This window comes from Silene latifolia, chromosome 1, assembly GCF_048544455.1.
Source record: "Silene latifolia isolate original U9 population chromosome 1, ASM4854445v1, whole genome shotgun sequence".
Classification (NCBI taxonomy): domain Eukaryota; kingdom Viridiplantae; phylum Streptophyta; class Magnoliopsida; order Caryophyllales; family Caryophyllaceae; genus Silene; species Silene latifolia.
In genome coordinates this window covers 116,973,739-116,995,934 of record NC_133526.1, presented here as the reverse complement: position 1 = coordinate 116,995,934, position 22,196 = coordinate 116,973,739, and the positions used below count along the sequence as shown (strand labels likewise).

The 22,196-nt window shown below is 40.5% G+C and overlaps 1 protein-coding gene across 1 annotated transcript; it reads left to right on the top strand.

Annotated features, from left to right (window-relative positions):
- The first annotated feature begins 16,201 nt into the window (after nucleotides 1-16,201).
- Nucleotides 16,202-16,927, top strand: LOC141653811 (uncharacterized). The gene is made up of 3 exons (XM_074461674.1): nucleotides 16,202-16,669; nucleotides 16,718-16,823; nucleotides 16,914-16,927. Exons 1-3 carry the CDS (start codon nucleotides 16,202-16,204, stop codon nucleotides 16,925-16,927), a joined length of 588 nt encoding a protein of 195 aa, XP_074317775.1.
- The last annotated feature ends 5,269 nt before the right edge of the window (nucleotides 16,928-22,196 follow it).

The window sequence follows — 22,196 nt, the reverse complement described above, 5'->3', positions numbered from 1 at the left end:
AACACAAGGACCATGGGCACATTCTTCTTGAGACATTATACGGTAATGTACAGGGCAAGATTATGATTTGCTCCGAAGGGAGGTATATCTTCATCAGAGAAGACGACCGGGTTGCTCAAATAAGGGACATCCCTTGTCATATGTGCCACTATTTCTTCAGGGTAAGAGGTAGAGGGCACAATTAATTTTCCCAAGGCTTGTAGCAAAGCCTGCCGATGCTCGAAGGATGTAGCAATCAGTTGCCAAATTGAAATTTCGGCTTTTGCCTTCTGGAGCTGTTTGTGGATTGAATTCTCGGGAGCCTTTGGTTGAGTGTCCATGTCCGGGACAACTTGGTCATTCGTTGTTGGAACGACCGTTGGATTGTTCGGGTTCTGATAGGGGCGTCCAGATCGGGTAAGGTGGCCGATCTCTTTCGCCTGCTTCCCTGGGACGATATAGACATCTTCAACATCATCTCTCCAGATGCCATTAATTTCCGAATTCCGAGGCTACCTTGGAGGGGTATTCCTCGGTGGGCAGTTTTTGTGAGGGACATTTTTGTGGGGGTGATTTGTGTGAGGGTAGTTATTGTGGGGTTGATTATTGTGAGGGTGATTATCGTGAGGTGCATGCCAGAATGGTCGCGGGAGCAATCCATCCTGGTGAGCGTAGCTTTGGGCGCTCGGGGGACTCTCCCTCGGGCGTGGTGGTGGAGAATTGAAGATAAGTCGACGGTAGGCATCATCAAGTCGGGTGATCCTTTCGGAGAGTCTGGCTATGGCTTCCTCAACCTGTTGGAACATGGCGAGCATAGTGGCGGCACTGAACACAAATACCCCGTCCGAGGGATCTTTTTCTAAGGCATTCACCTCGTCATCAACTGGAAGGATGAGGTGAGAGCAGTCCAGGGTCGGCTCATCGTTGGAGATGGCGTGGATTCCCAAAGGGTTTGTTTTGTTATTTGGCTTAGTCGGCGGGGGTAAAGGCAATTCCCCTTTCTCAATCATGTCTTGGATGATGTGTTTGAGTTTGAAGCAGGTTTCTGTGTCATGCCCTTTCCCTTGATGGTACTGACAGTACGCGTTAGGGTTCCAGAAGCGGGATTTCTTAGCATCGGTTGGATTCGGGGTGGGTCCGATTGGTTGTAACTTCCCCTGGCCCATGAGCCTCTTCAGGGCGCTTGCATAAGTTGACCCTATATTAGTGAACACTCTCTAGGGGGGGCTCAGCTCTCTTAGTGTTTGATTCAACAAGGTTGACCTCATCGATCTTGTTCGTCTGGCCATAAGGGCGAGATCCGGTTGAGGTGGATCCCTGGTAGCCTCTGCCAGTGGTCTTGGCTAGGACACCCTTTCGGAGGTCATCTTCAATGCGTGTCCCGAGTATTTGCAGAACCTGGAAGGTCTTAATGTTTTGGTACCTCAGTAGATTGGCATACACTGGGCGGAGATTGTTGACAAACTTTTCCACCAAGGTCGACTCGCTTGGCTTGCTAACCAGCTGAGTACTTACCCTCCTCCAACGGGTTAAGAACTTGGTGAATCCCTTTTTGTCGTTCTGGGTTAGGACCTCAAGAGTACGGGTATTGGCTTGGATTTCAACATTGTCGGCATATTGCTTGGCAAATTCAACTGCGACCTCATCCCAAGTAGTAAGGTTCTTTGGATCAAGGGAGTAGTACCATTGGCGAGGGATCGGTTCCAAAGACGATGGAAAGATCCGGGTGAAAAGTTCCTGTTTGACCCCTTTTATGGCCATGTAGTCTTTGAAGGCACGGATATGATTGGGTGGGTCTTCCACTCCTTTGAACTTGGGCACATCAGTCAGGGTAAAGTTGTCGGGTAGCTGATCCCCAACAGGTTCAAACCTTCGGTTGTTCTCAAGATGAATATTGTTACCCCGGGCTAGGAGCTGTTCTTCCAAGAGCTTTAGTCTCTTCTCAGTTTCAGTCAGAGGTGGAGTGTTATGTTCTCCAATTTCTTTATTTTCCAGGGTGTCGATACGGGTCTCACGGTCCAGGGTGACCTTAAGAGCGGTGAGCAGGCTGGCTAGCTGAGCAGTTGTGACATCTCTGTTGTTATCATTGTTGTTGCTGTTGACAGACGAAGTTGAAGACGGGGCCATGGCTCTGAGGCAGAAAAACGGCTCACATTACAACTCGATCCGACATGGTTCAAAGACTGAATGCAGACAACACGAAGGATGAGACAAAGAGCAGACTCAACAAGACGAGGATGACCGTGTGTGGTACCTCGGTGCTGACTCGATTTATGACGTGACGGTGTTGACCGAACTTTTAGCATGCGTCCAATGTAACGGCGTGACGCCATTGGAAAAGTCTCGTGGTGAGACGACTCATATGTAAAGACCCATAAGTACGTTTGCTTCGACTCGATAGACACGAGGCGGAATTGGAATGGTGGACTGAAGTTTTCGAAAATAGAAATTTTGAAATAGATTCATTTGTCGCTTTGTGGACGGATTCCGAAGATAAAGATCTCCGCAAGTCGGTCAGTTGAAAGGGTTGTCTTAAGTTTATTTGCAAAAGACGGTTTTGAGTTTGAGTCGGCTCGGAAAACAATGTACTGTTTCCCAAGACGGTGTTTTGAAATTCAAAATTGTATGTTTTGAAAATCGGGTTTGAAATGTTTGAAGAGGTCTCGGGGACGGTGTATGGTCCTCACTCCTCGGGATCTCGAAAGTGTCTCGAGAAAAGGGTGTGTGCTTTTCTCGGGTTTTGAAAGAGCCATTGTCGGCGCGAAACGGGTTAAAGTCTGTGTCTAGACGTGGCGATTATAACGGCGTAAGAAGGTGATTTTAAAATGGTTGTAGAGAACCGAGTTCGAAAATCGTCATTACAGCGGCCTAGAAAGGCGTGTTGAAATGGTTATAAAAACCGGGTTTGAAAATCGTCATTACGACGGCCTAGAAAGGTGTGTTGAAATGGTTATAAAAACCGGGTTTGAAAATCGTCATTATGACGGCCTAGAAAGGCGTGTTGAAATGGTTATAAAAAACCGGGTTTGAAAATCGTCATTACGACGGCCTAGAAAGGCGTGTTGAAATGGTTATAAGAAACCGGGTTTGAAAATCGTCATTACGACAGCCTAGAAAGGCGTGTAACGGTCGGCGAAAGACCGAGGTTTGAAATGGCCATTATAACGGCGCAAAAGGTGTTTTTGAAGGTTTGAAAATGACACGGAAGGACTTATGATCAAGTAGCACATAAGCACTCACAGTTTCATTATATTATGCATAATGTTGACACGGGTTTTGGCTTAGAAGGCTGGGTTACACACTAAGCAGTCAAACCCCGATTTTCGAGAGGGATACCAATCCAAACAAAATGTGTAAGGAGGGTGCCTTAGCCTCGTGCTCGAAGGTGATGAAAGCTCTTTGACGAAACAGAAATGTGTAACGTCAATGGTATGCTTGACTAAATCGGGATTCGAAACGCGGGGATGAGAAAACTCACGCCGACGATATGAGCCAATTGGTCGAAAAGGGTTAGGTTATGGGCCCGGACAAGGAACCCGACCGTGACCGTAATATCAATTAATTCATTCCAACCAAGACCTCGTTCGAGTCTCACCATCTAGGGATCACAAAGACGTAAGTGTCCTAGTTGTCCCCAGCGGAGTCGCCAATCTGTGGACCTAGCCACCTGCGTATGCCCAGTCGATCTGTGGATAATGGCAGCGGTCTTTTGAAAGCCACGCTCGGCGGCGTAAAAAAATGCTTTCGACCGGATCGTTTTGGATCGGTCGGTTTCATCTCGGTAAGGGTCTCGAAACGATTAGAGATGTTCGGAGTCACCACCAAGCATTTGTGGGATGCTTGGAACCCGTTCGAATCCACTTTATACCTCGGTCAAACGAAGCACAAAGCAGTGTTTGACATAGGTACTAAAGATAAGGAATCGTCCCTCTTTAGCATCCTAGCTCTAGAATGACTCTCGTACGCCCTGGATAAGGTTGTCTACTATCCAAAGTTTCTGAGTAAGAGGTGAAGGTACGTATTGGGAAGCCCTTTAATCAGACACCCAATCCCGCCCGCGGTAGCGGGCTCTACTGATCGATCTTGGTTGGTTGAATGCAAATGTTGATAAAACGGTTTAAATGCATGAATGCGCATCCAATAGTTTAAACCTAACATGTGAGAGCTTTCTAAGTCGGTTGATTTAATCCAAGTATCAAGTATAAGATATGGAGTTGGATTTATGATTGATTCGCATTCAAGACAGAAATTAAACATCCATTTACCGAATTAGGTTTATGGTGCATAACGTGATCCATTTGTCTTAGTAAGGCATTTTGCAAATACGATTTTTGAATGAGCAAGTTAGTCGTCTAATCCGTCCTATATCCGGGTTAGCCGGATTCGGGATCGTCCTTGACTAATGATGGAAAGGGATCAAAGCCTGCACCAGGCGACCACATGAGGCGCGAGCCTGTTGGCGATGCAAGGGGGTCTCCCCTGGTTTTGAAAATAGGAAAATAAATGGGTATTTGGACCCGTTTTGGTTTGAAAGGACCGTTTAGGTCGCATTTGTGTTGATTTGAGGAACGAGACTTGAATAATTGTAATACTACGGTTTTATGAGTCTCTGGGTACTCTATCGAGTGGGCCTTACTCTGTCCAGTAAGGGTGTTTTGCAATTTAAAATAGTTTCTGACCTGTAGGGTACTCGATCGAGTAACATTGGTACTCGATCGAGTAGGCGGCACTCGATCGAGTACGTCAGTTACTCGATCGAGTAGCCCGGTTTACGGGTAATGTTTTGACGGGTTTTGTTAATAATGCGAATTAGTATATATAATACGCCGTTATCTTTTATAAACACTTTTATAAATCTTATACACTCAAAAAGAGATTGCAAACTACGTTGTTCTCCCCATTCGCATTATTGGCAAATCCCGGAGCTAGAGAGGTCGGATTTCGTTGTTCTTTGCATCATAGTGATCCTTGCGTCAAGAGTAAGATCCGCGTACCATTTTTATAGCATTTGGTTGACTTTGTTTAAACCCTAATTTTGGGAATTGGGGATTTGTGGTAGTTTTGTGTAATTAGTGATATATGGGATATTGTGTTAGGCGGAGAATTCGTAGAAGAAGCCTTTTGATATCAGCTGTTGAGACCGTCTGATTGTGTTGCTTTCCAGGTAGGGTTTCCCTACTCAGTATTAGTCCCATGATGCATTGTTGGTGTTTTGGGATTGTTGAATATTAGCGTATTCGTATTGTGACGGTCGTTGGTTTTGATTGCTGGTTAATGGTTGTGATTGTTTGTCTTTGGTTCTCGAGATGCGTTCTCGGCTGAGTGGAGTCACTTGCGGGAGTGGCTTCACGCCCTAGTTTTGCCCTCCGTGGAACCCGCCACGGGAGGGGATGCGCACATTAAAGGGACAGGGTTATCGCTTGGTATGATGAGCGGGGCTTAGGTGGGAACGGCTGCGGTCCCCCACTGGCAGGGCTGGTCCAGTGGACAGTCGGTGACGGAGATTGATTGGAGTGGGTGTGATTGTGTGTGTGACCGTTTGAGCTGCTTGTTTACTGTGTTGTTGGTTATATAAATTGTGTGATTAGTACTGACCCCGTTTAATGTTTTAAAAACTGTGGTGATCCATTCGGGGATGGTGAGCAGTTATTGAACAGGTATGAGATGACGTGTATGGGATAGCTGGGATGAGTCATCACGTGGCAGTTAGAAGTCTTCCGCTGTGTCAGACGATGTTTTATAGCTTTGATAGTTTTATCAGTAGATCGTCTGAGAACCTTGTATTTCAGTTTGACAGTTTTGGTTTGAGACATGTAATCACTTAAATTATATTTACTTTTAAAGTACGTTTCTTTATTGTCTTATGATTATCATTGCCTCGGGTAACCGGGATGGTATCAGAGCGACGATCCTGAAACCTGTAACCAATTAATCTAATGAATATAGGGAGTCAAATTAAAATGAACCCGGGTAGAAGTTGTAGGAGCTAATGCAAAGACTTGGGAGACGTCCTAAAGTCGCGAACTCGCCCTATAATTTTGAACCGGTCACCATGGGATATGAGTCGGGATCGCTATGTGTTTATCTTGTGAATTGTGTATCTATATAGTGACGTGTGGCATGAATCAGTGTGATTTTGAATGTTGTTGGTTGAAAGCATGTTGAATGATAGTTGGTTTACAATGTTGGTTGGAATTGTTAGAAAAGTGTATGAGAATGATGAGTAATGTGGTGGAAAAAGGAGGTAGTTCATATGTGATAAGATGTGATGAATAATGATGTTGCAGGATGGATGATCTACAATGTGACTATATTAGTAACATGTGATTAGGGGATGTGATATGATTATACATAATTTTGATTGTTTAATTTTATATAATGATTTCATATACATGCCTACTATTGTTCATATGTATATGTTATATGAGGAATGTGGTTGAAATGGATGAAGTGATTGGAAAAGATGGAGTGTCAATTGCATGAGAATATGAATTTTGTGATTATGAATATGTTTAGGTGACGAAGTGTATTTGTAATATTGTTGTATTAGTAACATGCAAATAGGATTTGTAAAGCATGAGTATGTTTTGTTTACGAAAAGTGATAGAATAAAAGCATGTGGGTAAGTCATGATTGGCAAGTTAAATAAATTATTTGCATGATGAATGTTGTTGCTTTGATTTCGAAAATAGTAACATGTGATTGGGGCTGCTGGTTTTATGAGTATTGGGTTGTTTTTGTTTACCTTGTTGTCGTTTAAGTTGTTTGGAAGTAAAATCAAGTAGATGTGTTTTTCGATTATAATGAGGTTGTCTTTAAACTGTTATAATTTGAGATGCATAAATGATTTTAATGTGATTCCAATTGGAGGTGATAGCTTGTTCTTTTAAGATTCTAACGATAGGTCACACGCCTAAAACGACCAAGAAATGAGTGAGTTACGACTGTTTTACGAAAACTGGACAATGGTGAGAATTGCGTAGGGTACTCGATCGAGTAGCCTTGGTACTCGATCGAGTAGGCGGCACTCGATCGAGTACGTTAGTTACTCGATCGAGTAGCCCTGGTGATTTGTTTTACGTGCTTCTGACCTTCACCTACTCGATCGAGTAAGTCCCTTACTCGATCGAGTGGCCTGTACTCGATCTAGTGACCCATGATTCGGGTCATATGCTTATCTTTTGAATTCGTTGCATATCATGTTTAATTCAAAGTTGTTATTTTGCTTCTTTATGCATTGTTTTACATGTATGTTGGTCCTGATACGTAAGTTACCCAATCTTATGAGGCAAGGAGTGGCACCTGTGGTGAGTATGAGTTCAGTGGGAGGACATGAGTTATATGTGGTTGTGATAGATAGTGGAAAAAGAAAAGGAAGATCGTTATGGCTTAATTGAGACATAGAGCATGTTTTCTGAGATGAGATGAGTGATATGATTGTGTGTTGAGTAACGTAAAAGCAAGTGAATATGGGCAAGGGATGATGTGAGTCTAAGGAACGTGAGAATAAAAAGATTGAAAGTAAGGATGTGGATAGTGGCAGCTTGAGATGTGTAAAGAATTATGGAGGGAGATGGTTAGGAGTCGTGTGGGTTAAGGATATATGTAGTGAATGTTCGTTTTAAAGGGGTTGAGAAGAGTGGTATACAGTAAACTTTATGGAGACATGTCGCGAGGTAGATTTGTACACAGTGAGTGAGTTTGGTAGATTTGGTTTATTAAGAGATGAAACTACTGTGTGATTTCCTTGGGCAATTAACGGTATGAAATGAATTCTGATTTCTAGAGAGGTACAAAGGAGATGAAATTGTTTGAACAGTGAACGTTGATTTTATGGATAGATTAGTGGCAAGTGTGAGTGATAGCATAATAAGAGAAGATCCATGGTAAGAAAGAGTGAGGTGATATCGATATAAAATAATGGGATTTGAGTTTTAGAGCGATGGGAAGGTAATTGGAGCACTAAAGAGTTAGGTAGAAGTAATAAGGAGTTGAGCTATTAAATGGTATTGTTGAGTATAAAGAGAAAAGAAGGATAAAATTAAGCTGAGAAAAATGTTCACCGGAGTTATGTGACATAAATGTAAGGAATCGTCGAGATGTATGATACTATCAAGAGTAAGTAAGTTAATGGTTATACAGAAGTTTCAGGACAACATGATTAATCATGAGTTTCGAGGGATTAAGGGAGTATGAAGTTGGTGGAGTATTTGCACGATACGAGATTTTGGTGGAGAGTTAGATGATGATACAATTAAAGATAGTATTGGGAAGAATGTTGAGGTAATTTTGTTGATGGATTCGATGTTCGTTGTTTGGGATGTTAACCAAAGATTGGAAATAAATCGTGATGTTTAGAGATGAGTGTAAGAGGTTTGATGTCCGGACAGTGGTAGTGTTATGGTTTGTGACTAGTGGTTAAGGGTGATGGTATATTAGAAAGGTAGCAATTCTAAAGAGGTTGATTTTGTAGAGACCAGATTGATATGTATGGTTGTGAGAGAGTATAAGATGTGGTTATATGAGGCGGTTGTTAGTAGTTGAGTATTAATGGTATGGTCACAATTGGCAGGGGGTGATGGATATGCGAATGGGAGAATATGTTATGAGGGGTATATGAGTTAAGCTCGGGTGAGAGGTAACTTTTATCAGGTGGTAACTTACGTGATCAGGATTGACTAGGTGGTTGTGATTACGTGTCTATGATATGTGTAAATGTTTGCGTGAGGTTCTGACCTCACAAGAAGTGGTATGGTGTGATAATTATAAAGTTGTTATATGATTGTTTTGTAATTTATGTTGGTTACGGTATACTAATGGAATGAGGTTCAAAAGGTAATAATTTGATTGATCTGGCATGGATAGTTAAAATTGTATGTGTATTGATGATACATGTTTATTCCGTGAAATGGTAAGGATGATGATCATGAGATTCTTGTCAGTTTATTACGTTTAATATGTTGTGTTATAATCTAGTAAAACGGTTTTGAGTGAGTTTTCTTGTTCGAAATGTCATAATGAGTCAGTGTGTATGGGAATTGCGTATGTTGCGATGTCTATCGGTGTGGTTTTGGTGCCTCGGGTGGTGATCCGGGCACGGTACTTAGTGTTGTGATGCGGGTATTTTCGCACTGCGGTGCGGCTGTTGGTGGCGGTGTTGCGATGCCGTCCCCGGTTGTGGTGGAGTAGGCGGGATGATTATGATTCAAGTTTCGGAAGTACATACCAGTTATACATAGATTGTTGTTTTGTTTGATGTTGCTCCCTGCGAGTTTCAGTTTGTGCAGATAGACAGTTGTCTTGTTTATTGATGTCTTCTTTACCAGGTTAAGTTTGGGAATGAGGGTAGAGTATGATATGAAATAGTGTTGTATATGTTTTCGTTGTTATCATGGTATAGTGATATTCTGTTGATGGGACACGGTTGTGAGAGGTTGTTATAGTAATTTTGATCTTGTTCTAGATAAGGCTTTAGTGGACATGGTAATGGCAAGTGATTCGTAAAACATGTGTGGTAATAACCTGAAAGATGCAGGTGGTTCATAATCTTTTGTTGAGATAGTGAGTGCAGCGTATTGGGAATTGGTGTCATGTTAAGTTATGTATGCGTTTTGCGGTAATGAAAGAAAAGAACTTGAGGATTTAGTGTGAGTGTACGTAACAAGTGTGGATCGTGAGTTATGCTTTTGGCGATAGAAGTTTTATATAGTCTATATAAAGAGGTATGTCATGTTGCGGTAATGTGGAAGAGTTAAAGTTTTGGGTTAAGCTAAAGATTTTGAGGTATAGGTTAGGTGGTGTGACGAGTGAATTGATGTATGAGAAATGTTTAAGTAAGAGGACCTTAGGTGTATGCATGGCGAGTGTTTATATTATAGGTGGTTATCTTTGACATGCGGTGGTGATGAGGATAATGAGAAGATATAGCTAGGATTTAGTATTAATGAGTTACGAGGACGTAACATTTATCTTAAGAGAAGAAGGATGCGGCAAAGATAGTTTGATGGTTGTAGATGTTGTAGTATATTTGGAAGTTTGAGTCTTAATGGAGAATAAATGATGGTTTTCTGTTGTGGTTGATTTTGTTAAAGGTCATGACCGTGCTTGTAGTAGTGTGATGTCTAGGAGTGCGAGAATATTTCAATAGTTTTGACAGTTGGAAGATGATGTTATGAGTGTGAGTAAACTTCGAGGACGAAGTTCCTTTTAAGGGTGGTAGAATATAACATTCCGTTTGATGTTTGTGAATGTCTTGATATTGGATTTTCTAATGGATAATATGTTACGGAGCTAGCAGCGTTTGTGGATAATAGTTGGTGGTGTTGGGAGTTGGTGTCGAGAGAGAATATGATGTAGTTGATACGATGTCGTGAGCGATGTGTGGAGGTAGGAATAGTTGGTGGAGTTGGTGTTAAGATTCATGGTTTCATGTTTTATAGATTGGGGTTTTGTTTTGAGTTCTTAGCTATGTTGTTGTGTCTTGACCGAGTTAGTATGTTTGTTTTTGAGTATGGGTTGAACTTCGGGGACGAAGTTCTTTTTAAGGAGGGAAGACTGTAATACTACGGTTTATGAGTCTCTGGGTACTCTATCGAGTGGGCCTTACTCTGTCGAGTAAGGGTGTTTTGCAATTTAAAATAGTTTCTGACCTATAGGGTACTCGATCGAGTAGCCTTGGTACTCGATCGAGTAGGCGGCACTCGATCGAGTACGTCAGTTACTCGATCGAGTAGCCCGGTTTACGGGTAATGTTTTGATGGGTTTTGTTAATAATGCGAATTAGTATATATAATACGCCGTTATCTTTTATAAACACTTTTATAAATCTTATACACTCAAAAAGAGATTGCAAACTACGTTGTTCTCCCCATTCGCATTATTGGCAAATCCCGGAGCTAGAGAGGTCGGATTTCGTTGTTCTTTGCATCATAGTGATCCTTGCGTCAAGAGTAAGATCCGCGTACCATTTTTATTGCATTTGGTTGACTTTGTTTAAACCCTAATTTTGGGAATTGGGGATTTGTGGTAGTTTTGTGTAATTAGTGATATATGTGATATTGTGTTAGGCGGAGAATTCGTAGAAGAAGCCTTTTGATATTAGCTGTTGAGACCGTCTGATTGTGTTGCTTTCCAGGTAGGGTTTCCCTACTCAATATTAGTCCCATGATGCATTGTTGGTGTTTTGTGATTGTTGAATATTAGCGTGTTCGTATTGTGACGGTCGTTGGTTTTGATTGCTGGTTAATGGTTGTGATTGTTTGTCTCTGGTTCTCGAGATACGTTCTCGGCTGAGTGGAGTCACTTGCGGGAGTGGCTTCACGCCCTAGTTTCGCCCTCCATGGAACCCGCCACGGGAGGGGATGTGCACATTAATGGGACAGGATTATCACTCGGTATGATGAGCGGGGCCTAGGTGGGAACGGCTGCGGTCCCCCACTGGCAGGGCTGGTCCAGTGGATAGTCGGTGACGGAGATTGATTGGAGTGGGTGTGATTGTGTGTGTGTGTGACCGTTTGAGCTGCTTGTTTACTGTGTTGTTGGTTATATAAATTGTGTGATTAGTACTGACCCCGTTTAATGTTTTAAAAACTGTGGTGGTCCATTCGGGGGTGGTGAGCAGTTATTGAACATGTATGAGATGACGCGTATGGGATAGTTGGGATGAGTCATCACGTGGCAGTTAGAAGTCTTCCGCTGTGTCAGACGATGTTTTATAGCTTTGATAGTTTTATCAGTAGATCGTCTGAGAACCTTGTATTTCAGTTTGACAGTTTTGGATTGAGATATGTAATCACTTAAATTATATTTACTTTTAAAGTACGTTTCTTTATTGTCTTATGATTATCATTGCCTCGGGTAACCGAGATGGTAGCACTTCTATGCCTTGAGTGGTCCAGGTAAGGCACTTGGAGTATGGGGGTGTTACAATTATCATCATTGTTTTGATGATATTCGATGTCGGGTTCGACTTTATAAGCTTGACATGAATAGTTTTGAAAATAATTATGAACTAATTGTTTTAACTTCATTTGAATATAATTAGTCGATACTCATCATCGTACTCGGGTTAAAATCCGACATGCTATGTAGAACCAAGGATGACTTTGTGTTGGTGACTAGTACAAAATGTAAAGAAACGATGAAAGGCTTTAAAATACCTCCCAAAATGTAAAGAAATGAAATAAAAGGTTTTAAAATACCTTTTAAATGTAATTAACCAAATATTATCACCGAAACATGGATTAAACCGTCATGGTATTAGGAACCAAGGGTGAAAAATGTTTTATGGTTAAAAACTTATAAAAGCAAATAAAATAAAAGAGGTTTGAAAATATTTGAATGGTAAAAACCGATTACAAATATGAAAATGGATTAATGAGGAAAGACGAGAACAAACACTGTTGAGTCTGACCCGGACACCCCATTGAGGCGCGAGCCTCTGTGCAGAACAAGGGGCTTCTGTCTCAGGCCAAAACTCAGTTTTGGCTCGTCTGCCCTATGTTTTGGATCGTGTTATGCATGATTTAGCATGTTATAGTCATGAAATAAGTAAAGACATGATAAAAGAAGGATTTTTACACCCTCATACTTACATGCTTGGTTATGGCGAGAAACCGACGTAAGTGTAACAACTCGTTTGGTCGGAAAAGACTCGGTTTAAAACCGTTTTAGTAAGTAAAAAGAGTGTTTTATTAAGATTAGTGATGGTGTAGTGGTTGAAGTGGTCAGTCAAGTGATTTAATGCACGATGACGGTACTAAACAATGTGTAAGGCTTGTATTTACGATCGGTAGGTCGTAAATACGCGTCGGATTGTGACTTAGGAAGTCGAGTCGAGAATTTTAAGGGAGAAAAGAGGGGGCGGACACTCGCGTAAGTTCTCAAATGGGGGCATTTGAGGGGTATTTATAGGAAAATGAGTGGTTGTGTGAGTTTTGAGCGACGTGGCCACCTGGGCTGCTCAAAGAGGCGCGAGCCACATCGCGGGTCTTCGAGTTGTCCTGTCACTTTCACACAAATGCAATCATGATTTGTTCTATCCTAGGATTTGTAGTCACATGTTTGGTACTTGACCATTCATGAATCCGGGAAATCTTAGTATAGAAGGTTTTGAATGGCTTGTTTTTTGTGGTTGAGTCGGTTTGACTCGTTGTTGGCGTCGAGATTTGAATTTTGAGTCGGTTTTTGGTCCGGTGCCGGTTTTGACTCTAGTTAGTGTCATTGCGACCCCGTCGTCGTGCATTAAACACTCCAGGTACTTCTGAAAAGTTTTGAAATATTTTATTTTTGAAATCGTTTTAAGTTTTCCGACGTAAAGTTGTACACAAACTGTCGATCAAACACCGTGATTCCAAAGCATGTTATAGTCCGATAATCATCGGGTGTTTGTTGGAGTCTCAGCAGATACTGGGTATCTACAATAAGTGATGATTTACTTTGGTATTACATTCTTAACTTGACAAGAAGAGTGGAAGGGAAGGGGAAGATTAAATCTTGGCATGAATTAGAGTCCCATATGAGGGAGAGATTTACCCTTCCTTGTGAAAGGAGTAAACTGGAAATCAATGGAGAAACCTTAAAACAAAAACCTTTAAACCTCAACAACAATGCCAAACCCAACACCCAACCCCTATCTAAAATGAAATCCAAATTAAAAGACACCCAAACATGTCATGAACCAGAAACAAAAACCATAGAACAAACCAGTTTGAAGATGATTTGTCCACACAACAAAATGAACCCACCTGTGTGCAAGAAGAACTTAACCAGGGAGAAAGTGAAATGTTTTCATTATCAAGGAGTTGATCACCTAAGGAAGGACTGTCATTCCACCAAAACCTCCTTAGAAGCCACCTCTTCACTTGGCAAAACACCTGAGCCCACTGCTTGTGTTGAAAAGAACATAACCAACACCACTGAGAGTGAAGACCTATTGGTTGAGAGCAGTTTAGTGAATGAGGAAACTGTTGAGTGTGGAAACATTGAGGATAAAACTTTTATGGAGTCTTGTATTGATGCTGTAGTGAAGAGTAGTAAGTGTGTCACATTAGGAACTCTAACAAACCTTGTTAAGAGTCCTTGCGATGCAGTGAGCCTAGAAAGTAGTGCTTACACATATGAGGTCTTGAACCTCACTGAAATTGTGCCTATGAATGATGCATGCACATTTGAGCACTTACACACCATTGAAGTTGAGTCAGTGAATGTTCCAAGCCTTGAAAGGAAGGGTATGAACCCTGTCCTTGTCCCTTCAATGGAAAAAGAGCATGGTCACACCAGCATCATTCCATTTGATGCAACACAAACTGTTCAAAACCCTATGTTGAGCACTTATGTCAGTCAATTGGACATTTACATCAACAAGAGACTACATAAATTTTTAAGCCTTAATAGGAGTCAATTTCTAACCAGACTTAATGGCAAGAAATGTTGGAGTCGAAGTAACAAGGAACAAAACAAACACTCCCATTTTAATTGTTCAAAATTTCCAAGTTTTATACCTCACATCAAACACTGCCCAAATTTCAGTCATGGTTGCTTGAGAAGTCTGAAGTATATTCTTTCAATGCCCCATTTTCATTCTTCCATGCTAAAGAAAATGCAAACCATCTTAGTCCAATTGAGTACAATCCCATACACATTTGAGGCAAAAACTGATCAAAAGAACTGCAACAAGTACAAATTTCCCATGTGACACCTCATGGTATTCAAGAGAGTTTCATTCATTTCTACACTAATCTGCTGGGGAGGAGTAATACCACTGTGAGTGTTAGCAAGAAAGCAATGGAATATGGGAATAAATGTGAAGTGCTCCATACTCAGGAATTGTTAGCTCCTGTAACCAATGATGAGATTAAAGTGGTCTTTTTTAGCATCCCAAATGATAAGGCTCCAGGGCCAGATGGCTATTCCAGTCAATTCTTTAAAGCTAGCTGGGATTTGATAGAGGTGGATTTCTGTGAGGCTATACAGGAATTTTTTAGGAATGGCAAATTATTGAAGCAGTTAAATGCTACAAGCATTACCCTAATTCCCAAGGTAACCAATCCTACCACTGTAATGCAATTCCGTCCTATTGCCTGCTGTAATGTGGTGTATAAATGTATATCCAAAATATTGTGCTCCAGACTGGCCAAAGTTCTCCCACACCTCATCTCCCTTACTGAAGGAGGTTTTATCCAAGGTCGAAGTATCATGGAGAATATTCTCATTTGTCAAGACTTGGTAAGACTATATGGAAGGAAAACAGTTTCTCCAAGATGTTTGTTTAAGATAGATCTACAAAAGGCTTATGACTCGGTAGAATGGGAGTTTCTGTTCCAAGTGATGACTGAGCTCAATTTTCCTAATCAATTTCTCAATCTCATCAAGGAATGTGTCACCTCAACTAGCTACACCTTGTCCCTGAATGGTGATTCTTTTGGGTGGTTTAAAGGTCAAAGGGGTTTGAGGCAAGGAGACCCCCTGTCTCCTCTGCTGTTCACTATCTGCATGGAATATCTTACCAGGCTCCTAGCATATACTACTTCTACTATGAACTTCAAATTTCATCCATTATGCAAAAATATGAAGCTGAGTAGCCTGATGTTTGCTGATGATCTATTACTTTTTTGTAAAGGGGATGTGGAGTCCATAATAATTCTACTCAGAACCTTCTCTACTTTCTCTAAGGCATCAGGTTTGCAGATGAGTAAAGGTAAGTCTAATGTTTATTTTAATGGAGTGCATGCTGATATCAGAAGAGAAATAGTGCATGTGTCTGGTTGCATTAAAGGTACTTTGCCATTCAAATATTTAGGGGTGCCTATCAAACCCTCTAAACTGAGCATTAAGGACTGTCAACCTCTCATAGATAAGGTGTTAGAAAGAATCAGAATGTTGGGTACCAAAAAGCTGTCCTATGCTGGGAGATTAGTCCTGGTTAAAGCTGTTTTCAAATCCCTACATACATACTGGGCGTCTATTTTTATTCTTCCAAAGGGTGTCATTACTAAGATTGAAGCTATTTGTAGGAACTTCCTATGGAGTGGGGGTTCAGAATTTACTAAAACTCCTACAGTAGCCTGGTCTAAAATCTGTAAAGGGAAGAAGCAGGGAGGCTAGGGACTAAAGAATGAGTGTCTATGGAATAAAGCTGCAGTTGGTAAACTTATCTGGTGGATCCATGCTCACCCTGAAAAGCTCTAGGTTCAGTGTATTCATATCACCTACTTAAGAAGGAATGGGTGGGGGGGAGTATCAGTGTCCTAATGATGTTAGCTGGACTTGGAAGAAGGTATGCAAGCTCATGATTGAATTGCAGACTGCCTACTCTCAGAATAAATGGAGCATGATACCTGGTAAAGAATACTCAGTTGGAAAAGGCTACTCTTGGCTGCATCAGTCATCTCCTGATGTGGGTTGGTACCATCAGGTTTGGAATAAGTGGACTGTCCCTAAACATGGAATGATTGCCTGGATGTATCAGCACCAGGGCCTCAACACCAAAGACAAACTCTTTCGTCTTAATATCAGCAGTGACTGCCTCTACTGCCTCTGTGGAAATGAGGAGGAAACACCCCAGCACCTGTTCTTTAAATGCCAGTATAGTAAAGAAATCATGACACGTATTCAGTCCTGGGTTGGAGTTGTGATGCCTGACACCAGAGATCATGACTGGAGAAGGAGTGCTAGATTGTCTAGATTGAAGGTAGGGATTCTGAACAGCATTCTGAATGTTGTTACTTACCACGTGTAGAGACAAAGAAATGGATGCAGGCATAATATGAAGCTGCTAAGGCCTGAAGTCTGTGTCACCATGATTCAGTACGAAATCAGAACAAAAGTTAAGCAACAACTCAAAGGCATGTTGGCTAGGAGAGATCTTATGTGGATTTAAAAAATCATGTAATTAAGTTTTTGTGTTTTTTTGTTTTGTCTGATGCTTGTATCAGACTTAAATAGTTGATGTATCTTGGTGCTCTATCAATATAATTTACCTTTACCAAAAAAAAAAGTACAAATTTCCATGGGGCAATGTCGTAAGATGTTTTAAGAAATTTAAAGACCTGAACTTTTTTTCTTGGGATCAATCTGTGCTGCCAAGTAGGATTTACATTTCTGAAATGGGAATCCTTATTTATTTGATGTTGAGATTATTTATTCCAACTGAAAAGGTTCTCTTTGAGATGTGTTGTCCAACTCTGGAACTTTTGAGTTGTGAGAAGTTTCAGGGCCTAAAATATAATTGCTATATCTTGAGTAAGTTGGGAAATGGACTGGATACTCCTGAAATGTTTATACCCAATAATTCAAGGTGTAAACCACCTGTTTATGGTGCAATGGGTAACATTAATCACCACTGCCCAGATATGAATTCCCTGAATTCTGGGGTGAGAGATGTTTCATTTATTTGTGAGGAGTTGTGGGGAACATTAGGATCGTCCTCACCAAATACTGCTGGGAATTTTGCTCACTTGGTCATAAACCTACTGAGAACACCACACCAAGGCAACAACAATATCTTGGTATTTGATCTAGGAAAAACAAAGGGTGCATGGGTGGATAGAGTTCCAAACACTTGTGAAAAACCGTTGGGAACATCAAGTTCAGGGTCCTCACCTGATGAAGATGGGTTTTTAACTCATCTGGTAATGAGAAAGTTGAGGGACACACCTCAATGCAATGGTAGGCCAACAATATTTGATCCAGGGATCTTAGGGAATGCTGGTTTTCTTTTGAGCCAACAATCTGAAGCTGAAAATGCTGCTACATTTCAGGGAAGGCCATCCCATGGGTTGACTTGTGAGGAGCTAAGGAGAGTTGAGGAGGAGCACCAGAATCCAAATAAGCCATTGGGGTGCTTAGGGTTCTTCATTGCAGCTTTGATATGGGTGCTTACTGCATGTTTCATTTGGGAGGTAGCATGGCAATATGTGATGATGAATTCTTCTCTGTCTGTGCTGAACCTGTCACATTCTGAGCATGGGACTATCATTTATGTCCTACAAAGGCAGTTCCTAATGGTCCTTGATCCAGGAGGGTCCAGCAACATTCACAACATGAGAATGCAGAGAATTTTGCCCCCTACAACACTTAGCATGAATGGTCATATGATAAAAAAGAGTTTCTTTTTTATCCATCATAATTTGAGGACAAATTCTTTTGAACTAGGGGAGTTTGATGTGGGAACATGGCCTAGGTGTCTATCACTTTTTATGCCCAAGAATATCCATGAGTTGATGGCAAATGACAATAAGCTTTGGTGCCCTTATTTTGATCAAGAAATGGATTTAAGAAGCCTGAAATACTCAAAACACAGCAGCAGAATTAAGCCCAACTTCAAATCATCATATATGGAGTTTCACTTGATGGAAATCCATTTGATTTGCTTCTACAGAATCTTGAGAATGTCTACTAACCTATGGAGTTGGAATGAGGGAAGTTTAATGTCCAGATTTTTCACAAATAACCTTCAAAGGCTGTCATGCTTGAATGCAACACTGGTGCTATTCTTGACCTGTCTGCCTTCAAAAGGTAGGCAAGCTAATTCAACCTAAGCAAGGAGTTGTGCCGTATGCAAGAAGGGCCTGTTTCCTGCATGCTGTCAAAGGGCCTGTTCTTAACATCTAATCTTGGCAAAGATAATTTAATCCTCTAAGGTGCCTTAAAATAATTCGTCCAAGTTGTCATATGATCTCAACATTATCCTCATATCAAGGATTAGGCAATGACAAACTTTTAGAGTACAAAGCCCAGCTCACATGCTCATCAACAAACAAGAAAAGGAAGAAAAGCAAACTTTCTTTTTATGGCAAAATAGGAGCCTATTTTACTAAAGTACTTTAAAAGATGTTGGAGCTTTTAAATAGATGAAACCTTGATGTTTTAGGTGCCTATTGAGGAAGAAGCCAATGGACAATTAATGCCTTTTTGTGCTCAAACTGCAAGCCAACACACGCTTTCCCAAGCAATGCAAGCAGTCACTATCATCAAAAATTGTTGTTGATTTTTCAGTTGTTTTCCCTTATTATTTCGTACTCTATTTGTAAGATAAGTCAAGGTAGTTTGTTTGTTTCCTAAGATTAATCTTGGACTTAGATAATTGCTTTAGTTTAAGGGCCATGATTTAATCAAAGGCCGTATATAAGGGGCCTCTTATGCATTGTATTATTCAGACTTGATTAAATGAAAAAAACCAGAGAATGCTTTCTCCAATTGAAATCTTCTTAACTTGTGCATTGCATTTGTTGAAAGTCAGGCTTAATAACATTCTATGCTTGCTTGAATGTTGATTAATCTCCTGTTGGTAAAGCATAAACAATTCTGTGCATAGACTGTGAATTGCTTATCCTTTGCTGTTAGCTTAGTTGATCATTACCCGTGCTTGGACTGTGGTAATTATCACCTAAATTCCCCAAATTAATAACCTAATTTCCTGTGCTAGACTGTGGTAATTAAGTTACTAATTATATCTTTTATTTAGTTGCAAATTAATCAGAAAACCGCCCCACAAAAGGATTGTTTCAGTTCTCTTGTTCTTACAACTTCTGTTAGAGTTTGTTGCTTTCAGACTTTGAGCATTCTATTAAAATAGTTTAAGTGCTCAGTAAATCCTGAATTTTTAATCAGAGCTTCATTAAGATTTAATTTTAATTGCTGCCAAGTTTCATGATTTTTAGACTCCATCTACTATTTTTACCAAATTATCAAGGTCAATTGCATTAATTGGAATTCCTGAAATTTTCCAGTTTCTGCAATTTGGTTGTAAGTCCTCAAATCTTATTATGCCTGGGGTATTTCACTGCAAAACTGGCATCAGAGCAAGGTTATAACATAGTTCTTACTGTGTTAGTCTTGGAGAAACAATTAGCCAAACACAAAACAAATCATTGTCCAAACAAAACCCTTTCAGAATTTTTTGTTTCCAAACTGGTTTATTTTTACATTCAGTTTAGTTTATTGTTGATGCTAGTACTGACTTTATCATGAGGAAATCAGTGGCTAAAGTTTCTTGTCTTGATGCTCCCTACCAAAGGAGGAGCCTTCATGGAAAGGAACCTACTTAAGGGTCATTGAAAGCTGTCATGGAGAAGCTAGGAGTCTTAACAAAAAAGCCTCTAGTTGAAAAAAGCAGCAGTTGGGTATCTGCTGTATATGGTAGTCATTCAAGGTCATCTACTGTCCTTAACACCAAATGTATAACACCTTCACTACCTACTTTTGATGGCCACAGCAAGAGTCTTAATTTTTGGTTGCTTGAAGTCAAATGCCATTTTTTGAATCAATATGACAATACATACCTGATTCAATGAGATGTGAACTAGGTGTGTCATGTCTGATAAGTGATGCTTTACTTTGGTATTACATTCTTAACTTGACAAGAAGAGTGGAAGGGAAGGGGAAGATTAAATCTTGGCATGAATTAGAGTCCCATATGAAGGAGAGATTTACCCTTGCTTGTGAAAGGAGTAAACTGGAAATCAATGGAGAAAGCTTAAAACAAAAACCTTTAAACCTCAACAACAATGCCAAACCCAACACCCAACCCCTATCTAAAATGAAATCCAAATTAAAAGACACTCAAACCTGTCATGAAACAGAAACAAAAACCATAGAACAAACCAGTTTGAAGATGATTTGTCCACGCAACAAAATGAACCCACCTGTGTGCAAGAATAACTTAACCAGGGAGAAAGTGAAATGTTTTCACTATCAAGGAGTTGGTCACCTAAGAAAGGACTGTCATTCCACCAAAACCTCCTTAGAAGCCACCTGTTCACTTGGCAAAACACCTGAGCCCACTGCTTATGTGGAAAAGAACATAGCCAACACCACTGAGAGTGAAGACCAATTGGTTGAGAGCAGTTTAGTGAATGAGGAAACTGTTGAGGGTGGAAACATTGAGGATAAAACTTTTATGGAGACTTGTATTGATGCTGTAGTGAAGAGTAGTGGGTGTGTCACATTAGGAACTCTAACAAGCCTTGTTAAGAGTCCCTGCGATGCAGTGAGCCTAGAAAGTAGTGCTTACATGGATGAGGTCTTGAACCTCACTGAAATTGTGCCTATTAATGATGCTTGCACAGTTGAGCACTTACACACCATTGAAGTTGAGTCAGTGAATGGAAAAAGAGCATGGTCACACCAGCATCATTCCATTTGATGCAACACAAACTGTTCAAAACCCTATGTTGAGCACTTATGTCAGTCAATTGGACATTTACATCAACAAGAGACTACATAAATTTTTAAGCCTTGATAGGAGTCAATTTCTGACCACACTTAATGGCAAGAAATGTTGGAGTCCAAGTAACAAGGAACAAAATAAACACTCCCATTTTAATTGTTCAAAATTTCAAAGTTTTATACCTCACATCAAACACTGCCCAAATTTTAGTCATGGTTGCTTGAGAAGTCTGAAGTATATTCTTTCAATGCCCCATTTTCATTCTTTCATGCTAAAGAAATGCAAACCATCTTTGTCCAATTGAGTACAATCCCATACACATTTGAGGCAAAAACTGATCAAAAGAACAATAAACAAGTACAAATTTCCATGGGGCAATGTTGTAAGATGTTTTAAGGAATTTAAAGACATGAACGTTTATTCTTGGGATCAATCTGTGCTGCCAAGTAGGATTTACATTTCTGAAATGGGAATCCTTATTTATTTGAAGTTGAGATTATTTATTCCAACTGAAAAGGTTCCCTTTGAGATGTGTTGTCCAACTCTGGAACTTTTGAGTTGTGAGAAGTTTCAGGGCCTAAAATATAATTGCTATATCTTGAGTATGTTGGGAAATGGACTGGATACTCCTGAAATGTTTATACCCAGTAATTCAAGGTGTAAACCACCTGTTTATGGTGCAATGAGTAACATTAATCACCACTGCCCAGATATGAGTTCCCTGAATTCTGCGGTGAGAGATGTTTCATTTATTTGTGAGGAGTTGTGGGGAACATTAGGATCGTCCTCACCAAATATTCCTGGGAATTTTGCTCACTTGGTTATAAACCTACTGAGAACACCACACCAAGGCAACAACAATATCTTGGTATTTGATCTAGGAAAAACAAAGGGTGCATGGGTGGATAGAGTTCCAAACACTTGTGAAGAAATGTTGGGAACATCAAGTTCAGGGTCCTCACCTGATGAAGATGGGTTTTTAACTCATCTGGTAATAAGAAAGTTGAGGGACACACCTCAATGCAATGGCAGACCAACAATATTTGAT

Bases quoted from the DNA above. Each gene is read 5' to 3' on its own strand.
- LOC141653811 (XM_074461674.1), top strand. From the start codon at position 16,202: ATGGGTGGGGGGGAGTATCAGTGTCCTAATGATGTTAGCTGGACTTGG. The intron at 16,670-16,717 runs GTAGGGATTCTG...TACCACGTGTAG, and splicing joins CTAGATTGTCTAGATTGAAG to AGACAAAGAAATGGATGCAG.